The 7,940-nt window shown below is 37.1% G+C and overlaps 1 protein-coding gene across 1 annotated transcript in view; it reads right to left on the bottom strand.

The window, feature by feature from the left end:
- Window positions 1–6,987: 6,987 nt before the first annotated feature.
- Window positions 6,988–7,940, bottom strand: part of NT5E (5'-nucleotidase ecto) — a 53,446-nt gene continuing 52,493 nt past the window's right edge. Inside the window, exon 9 of the mRNA XM_006095372.1 lies at window positions 6,988–7,151. Coding sequence (XP_006095434.1) covers window positions 6,988–7,151 — 164 coding nt within the window. The remainder of the gene's footprint in view (window positions 7,152–7,940) is intronic.

The following is a 7,940-nucleotide window of genomic DNA, read 5'->3' as shown; positions in this document are numbered from 1 at the left end:
TTTGGTTTCATAGCCTTTTGTTTTACATTTGTTACCTAAATTCTATTAGAATATATGTCACTTGTATCCATTTTTTAAGAGATAATTCATAATCCTCTTCGGGCAAACAGATAAGGCTGACAACCTTTGTATTGTATCATTTTGAAAATAATTATGTTTAGTGTGGAGAAATAGGGGTAAGATCTTACTTGCTTTCTTATTTAGAGTTAATACATTTTAGGAGGTTTATTTCCCCTTTTTCTTCTCTTTCTACATAGTTAATTGTGTATAAAAAAGACATCCTTTATGAATTTTTCAGAGCAAACAAGGAACTTCTTGATTTTGTTGGATGAGTGACAGGTTATAGTCTTTTAGGGGTGAAAACTGAGATATTTGTAATTGTGTGGTTACAACTACATTTCAATGAATGGATGTAACTATATTCCAAAAGCTTATAGGTATAAGAAATTAAGTTAAGTAGATTTTTGGTTTATGTTGTCAGTTGTCTCTCCAAAAGAAAAATGTAGAATTCACTGTTATTACTTGAGGAAAGTTAATTTAAATGATTGTTTTTAGAAATTCAATGTTTAGAATTCTACTTACAATTCTTTCTCATTCTATGTTTTTCTCCTTGAAACAAATTTGTCTTTCAAGATTGAGCATTTTGTGTTTGGTTATTGGTTGTAGTGTTCATTTAGAATATATTTATTGAGTTTCAGCCATGTATTAGGCACTAAACTGGGTTATTTGGGGACTCTGAAATATAATTTGGAAAAATAACTCATTTAATGATATGCACTTATTTTTTCAAAGGTTTCATAAAATGATCATTAGCTGTTGTAAGTTTTTGAAAAGATTTTATCTGTAGTATTAAATATATCTATATATTTTTTATTGATTAAAAAAATTTTTTAGAGAGAAAGGAAAGGAGAGAGATTGAGAGAGAAACATGGATTTGTTGTTCTACTTATTTATGTATTCAGTGGTTAATTCTTGTATGGCTCTGACCTTGTAAAGAATCCACATCCTTGGCATATTGGGATGACGCTCTAACCAACTGAGCTACCTGGCCAGGGCCCTATTATATTTTTAATTACCTGAAAATTGTAGAATATATATGAGTTTCTGAGAATCAGTGCTTTAATATTAAGCCTTAAACATTTAGTAATTTCTCAGGGACAGGTAGAAAATTAATTAGGCTACTACCTCTTCACATTTAAATGTATAACATTTTGAACATTATTTAAAATGTCAATGTGAACTTGAAAAATAAAGTATAGCAATATTTATGACACCCTTACATACTTGCTTCTAAATTATGATATTCTGTTTATTTAGATGAGAAAAAAGTTATGCATGTATACGTCTATTTGGGCTGCCATTACAAAAATACCATAGACTATGGGTGGCTTAAATAACAGAAATTTATTTTTACAGTTCTGGAGATTGGGAAGTCTAAGATCGGGGTGCCAGCACGGTAGGTGTGCTTAGGTGACTCCTGAGTGCCAGAGTATGGGAAGAGAAAGAAAAAAAGATCTATCCTTCTTCTTCCCCTTTCCCACCTCCTCCTCCTGCTGCTTCCTTTTCCTTCCTCTTCTCTCCTTCCTTCCCTTCTACTTCTTTCACCAGTCCTATTGGAATATGGCCCTTCCCTTATGACTCATTGAACTTTAATTATTTCCTGAAAGCCTCATCCCCAGAATGAGTAACATTGGGGTTTAGGGTTTCAACATATGAATTCTAGGAGGACACAATTCAATCCATAGCAGTTGGTGAGCTCTATTTAAAGAAAATGTTTAATTGAAAAAAACAAAAACATAAAAATAAAATGTGACGTATAAAAGTCTTCACATATAAAATCAATCATTCACATTATAAAAGAGGAAGGAACTAGATGCAATATCATTGGCCAGGCATTTTATATACTTGATCACATTTCATTATCCCTCACAGTAACTGTGAGATGGCATTATTTCTATTTTATAGGAGAGGATGTTGAAACCAGAGAGAGGGGTGAGGTTAGACTTAGATCTGTCTCTCTAGTTTTCATGATCTTGTCAGTGTTTCCCCATGAAAGGAGCTTTTATTTCCAAAAGTAGTCACTTTCTGGATCCCTATAGACAGTATGTTCCCCTGGTATATTGCAAATATTTTACTTTGCACTTTTCTTTCTATCCGTCTTTATATAAAGAGTGTCCTCTACTGTATGAGCTTTCACATTTTTCAAATGTGTTATTGGTATTTCTGATTAGGGGGATAAAATGAAATTAAACATACGGAAAGCACTTTGAAATTCATAAAGGTCAGAAGATTATGTTACAAGTATGATCATTTAGTTATAGATATCAGAAGATTCTGATAAATGGTTGAAAGCAAGCACTTAACCATTTATTGACTTATTAAAAACCATTAAATTTTTTAAAAAACATATTTTTTATTGATTTCAGAGAGGAAGGGAGAGGGAGAGACAGAAACATCAATGATGAGAGAGAATCATTGATTGGCTGCCTCCTGCACACCCCTCCATGGAGCCCGAAACCCGGGCATGTGCCCTTGACTGGAATCCAACCTGGGACCCTTCTGTCTGCAGGCCAATGCTCTATCCACTGAGCCAAACCAGCTAGGGCAAAAACCATTAAATTTTACACTAGAATATAAACAAGTCTATTTTACCACTCTTCTTAGCAAACTAATGTTATATATATAAGTTGTAATTTCAGATATAATCAGCATTAGAATAATAATGACTGAGCAAACAAATCTTGCTAGTCCACTATATTGTACTTCATGTCAGTGTATGGTCTCATATGTTTAAGAATATCTTTAACAGTGCTGGGTACATAGAGGAGAGATATTTAACCTGCGGCCTCTGGGCCCCTAGAAGATGGTTAAATCCAGTGAAAAATTGTGTTTTTATTTCAACATATTGTTTCATTCCAAGTAATGGATGTGGCTGTATTCCAATAAAATCTTATTTTCATCCAGCAGTGGCAGGCAGGGTTTGCCCATAGGCTGTAGTTTGCTAATCCCTGATGTAGAACAAAAGGGAGAAGGGAAAAGAGATACTGCTGGAAAAATTGTAATCATCTTCATTTTAGGGAGTAGGGGAAGGAGGCTACAAAATTTAATCTTTGGAAAAAGTCAGCCATCCTTTTTGGGGAAGAGTTAATTGGTCTTTTGGTTTTAGAAGGGTTAGAATAACAGGAGTCAAACTGCTCTGCACAAAGAAAAGGGTGTTTGTGTTTGTAGGTAGAGAAATTATATTCTTTGTTTTCTTTGGAGGAGATGATCCTGGAGAAAAGGACTGTGTGGCTTTTCATCTGAGTGAAGGGGGTGGCACAGAGGTCTGAGAGAGGGAATTATGCGCGATTCATTCAATTCAACAAATGTGTATTTAGCCTTCACTATGTGCCAGTTTTAGATGTTAGGGATATATTTGTGCAATAAATAATAAGTGAAGAAATAGTATAATATGTTATAAAGTAAGTGTTCAGAGGAAAATAAACTGAGAAAGGAAATAGAGTGGTATGGGTACAGGGTTACAATTTTAAATAATGTTGGGTGGGACACTGAAGAAAAGAACAGAAGAGGGTGAGAAATCAGCCATGCAGATTGAATAGTTAAAAGAAGTTAAGTGCATAAGAGAACAAATAAGTTTAGGGTGGCAGGCGAACACCAGAGGGATAAACTCGCGGCCCACGGGCTGCATGTGGCCCACAACGAATATTTTTGCAGCCCAGCCAATATAATGGTATGTGAGAAATGTTTTAATAAAAATTTTGTAAAAATGTTGTAACTTAATTTTTACAATATCTTGATATATATTATTAATAATGAACTAAAGACTGATTACTATAATCGTGTTGCATTCATTTCCCTAACACGCCTTACGCACAGGCACACCATTTCTCTCCACTAATACTAGCAGGGAATATTCTAGCAGCCAATTTCCACATCATTAGTCTTGTACTGACTTGTTTGGTGTGCGCAACAGGAAATACTTTGCTTTTGGAGAACAAAAAAAATAGGTTTATTTGAGTTATGCTTATTAATTTGTGCAGTTATTCAGTGTCTGGTAAGTTAATATTCAAGAAAAAATTAATTTTTATTAAAATGTTCTATTTTGTTAACAATTACTCATTTATTTCAGCCCTTTGTATTCAGCATGTCTCAATCGAAATAAACCTACGTTTCTATGAAAATTGAAGCTTTTGTTTTTTTGTGTGGCCCACATAAACTTAAACCTTGTTTATTCAGCCCGTGTTAGCCTTTGAGTTTGACATGCTTGCAGCGGTCGCCAATTGTGGTCCGCGGACCACTGGTGGTCCTTGAGGTCCAAAAGATTGGCGACCCCTGGACTAGAGAATGGGACTACTAAACTCTGCAGACTGTTGAATTGCTCAACAGTCGTTTTAATTTATGTGCAATAGATTCTCAAAACCTTAGAAGGAACCAACCCTGTCAGCTTGATCTGAGACTCGAAACCTCCAGAACTGAGATGATTATCTGCTGTTTAAGCCACCCAGTTTGTGGCACTTCGTTACAGTAGTCCCATGAAATGAATCCAGGACCTTTCCTAATTTAGGCAAACTTAGCCAAACATCCATGGGACTGCATACTCCCCGAGGGAGCAACTTTTTCTAAAGGACAGCTGTTGGCAGCCTAAGCTTTCTTCTAGAAAGCCAGCTCACTGTCTCAAGTTGCTGAAGGCACTCCGCCACCAAATGGATTTAATGTGTCTGATTGATTAAAGTCTATTGTGTCATCTGTACGCTTGAAGATTCTTAAATGCACAACCAGTTCAGATAAATCAGTTAAAATCCCCAACGCTAACGTGGGCCTTTTTTATTTCTAGGAAACCATTACAGGCCTCAAAACAGTTTCTACATCAGATTCTACATATGAAAGCCAGAAAGTGTAGTCTTACTTAAAATATTCTTTACTTACTCTTCCCGCCTCCCTAAAAATTACGTGTATTTTTCTTTCCATTTTTGGGGTGAGATGGGGGACAGGGAGGGTTATTGATAGCAAGTGGCCTATGATCAAGGGAAATGATATCAGTAAATTGTTAGTTTTCTGTCAGTCAGAAATAAGTTTTCTTATTGTCTTGGGTTATAGGTGTTCACTAGAAAGAAGAAATAACTACCAAAGACAAAGAGCCTATCTTCAATTTTATTGTTTGGAATCTGCAATTACAAAGCTTTTTGAGGTCATTTCTTAAACCATTGCACAACACATGCACACATATTTAGAAAAGTTATAAAAATGTTCTTTAAAGTTTGTGCTCTAGTAGAATTTATTCTATTTTACAAGTCCAAGCATAAAAAATATACCCCAAATGCCCTTCTAATTTTCCCTACAATCTTTTTTGTTTTTATTTTTATTGATTTCACAGAGGAAAGGAGAAGGAGAGAGGGATAAAAACATCAATGATGAGAATCATTGATCGGCTGTCTCCTGCACGCCCCCTACTGGGAATCGAGCCCACAACCCAAGTATGTGCCCTTGACCAGAATCGAACCTAGGACCCTTAAGTCCGTAGGCTGACACTCTATCCACTGAGCCAAACCAGCTAGGGCTCCCTACAATCTTACTGACATTATTTATAGAGAATGTGTATATACATAGAACTAAGGACATTATTTTACTGCCACAACCTTTATACAGATGTTATGACAAGTATATTCTATGCCAAGGGTATTTAATATTTGTAAACATTAAGAAATAAACATATTCCCTCTCCAAACCTCTAGCTACTGTTTGCTCACTATTTTTAACTTTTTTATATGCATAAATATATTTGGAAATGTGTATAAATCACAAACGTACAGTTCAATGGATTTCACACACTGGACAAGCCTGTGACCAACCAGATAGACATGGAAAACTGTAGCACCCCAGAAACTCCTCCCATACTCCCTTATGGTCCATACAAGTTTCTGTTTAGTTTTATTTTGTGGTCATTGTAGGTGCTCTTTCTTTCTTAGGTGCTCACTGTTTTCTAAGGTGAAGGTTTCCCTTTCTCATTGGATCATGCAACGCTGAGCAGGTTCACATGTTCCCACAACCACTTTTGGGCAAAAATCATCTCTTCAGTCTGGGTATTTCCTGAGCACCCACGCAGAGGGGCCCACGCCCAGGTAGGAGCTCTCATATCTACTAGTAGACTTGAGAATGACTTAAGAGTGATGTTCCAGGTTGGAGGCAGAGCTGACTTCAAACTGCTGTTGTACACCTTTTTTTAAAAATCAACCCTTGTCTCCCCTCTAGGTGTGCCATGACGGGGGAGTGTGTGTGTGTTTGTGGTGTGACTAGAATAAGTACAGTATTGGCACTTGCTGGGGAGGTTTAGAATGACACCTGGTCTAAGAAGGTTCTCTTCTCATGACACCTTAAAATTAAGAAGAAAGGAAAGAGCACAGAAGCAGAACCGATGGAATCTCGTAAACAGTTAATGCCATGTGCCAGGCACTATGCTGCTACTCTCAGGAAATATCTATGTAAGAAACCTATGTCCTTTAGCTCTCTTCTGCGATGAAAATCGGTCCTGGATGCCCTTCCTTCCCTTCCCTTTCTTCCCGCCCCTTGACCTAGCCGGTCCCATTATCTGCTGCATCATTTGTTCCTTGACTCATCAAAGGAACGTAGGAGGCACAAGGAAGAATGATGCTCTTATTTAGTCCATGCAACTTACTATAACAGGAAAAAGAAGAGACCAGAAATAAAGTAGAAATTTGTTATCCATGAAGAGAGGAGTCCATTAAGTATTCTGAACAGCTTAAAATATGCATATGCAAACCGAAGACGGTGGTCTTCCTCTCTCAGGGCTCATTTTAAATTCTTTTCCTGTGTGTTCACTAAGTTGTTGATCCTGAGTGACGATGTCAATGTCTTTATTTACGATCTTCTAAGCTCAGCTTCTAGGAGCCTGCGAAGACGGTCTGTGCCATTATAAAGAAAGTTCTTAAAAGGCAGTTTCACACATTAATGGCAAGGAGAGTTTTTTGGCTATTGGTATAAAACAAGGATAGCTGCCAAAATTGAGAGGAATATTAGATAAAAGTTTCCATGGTAATGGCTTCCTGCAGAAAACGTGATCCGACCTTCAACTGCTGGATAAATGACTTTCATTTTTGAGATGTATTGAGAAACCACGTTGATATCTTGGTCACCTAGGAAAACATGGACATTATTTTAGTGACAGGAAAGGTATCAATAGTCAGAGAGGAGACAACCAATGCATTTCTCTCAAGTCCTTTGTAATTGTAATTGGGGGAATAGTCCTTTCGTTGTAGAGGTTAAGTGTTCCGGAAGAATAGAAGAGCGGTGATCACAAGTGCCTTTTCGTGTTCCAGGTGTGAATGCAACTCAGGGGAAAGGTTGTGGACATCATTGCCTTTAAAGCACTTGGGGAACTGGGCAAGAGAAACGAGTGGAGACATACAGTGGCTTCCTTTTGCTTGCCTGCTCCAGAATCATTTCCACATAATTGCTGGAGAGGCAATGGGGCTTCATTTCCAAAAGGAGAGCTGATAAAGAAATACTAATTGCCTACTACAACAAACCCTTAGGAACCCAGCAAAATTTATTTAAAAAATACCACTCTATAAATCATGTATCTGATAAGAGGTTTGTAGTAAAAAAAAGATATAGAAGTCATACAAGTCAGTAGAAAAAAATCTGGTTAAAATTGGGCAGAGGATTTGAATAGACATTTTTCCACAAAAGTCACACCGATGGCCAACAGACATAAGAAAAGATGCTCAGGAGAACCAAGATGGCGGCACAGGTAAACACCTGAATTTGCTGCCACGCACAACCACATTAAAGCTACAACTAAAAGACGAATATCACCCAGAACCACAGGAATGCTGGCTGAGTGGAAATTCTACAGCTAGAAGGAAAGAGAAAAGCAAATTGAGTCCGGTAGGAGGTACAGAGGTGTGGAAGTGCGGAGGTAT

This window comes from Myotis lucifugus, unplaced genomic scaffold, assembly GCF_000147115.1.
Source record: "Myotis lucifugus unplaced genomic scaffold, Myoluc2.0 scaffold_152, whole genome shotgun sequence".
Classification (NCBI taxonomy): Eukaryota; Metazoa; Chordata; class Mammalia; order Chiroptera; family Vespertilionidae; genus Myotis; species Myotis lucifugus.
This window is presented reverse-complemented; position numbering and strand designations above follow the sequence as displayed.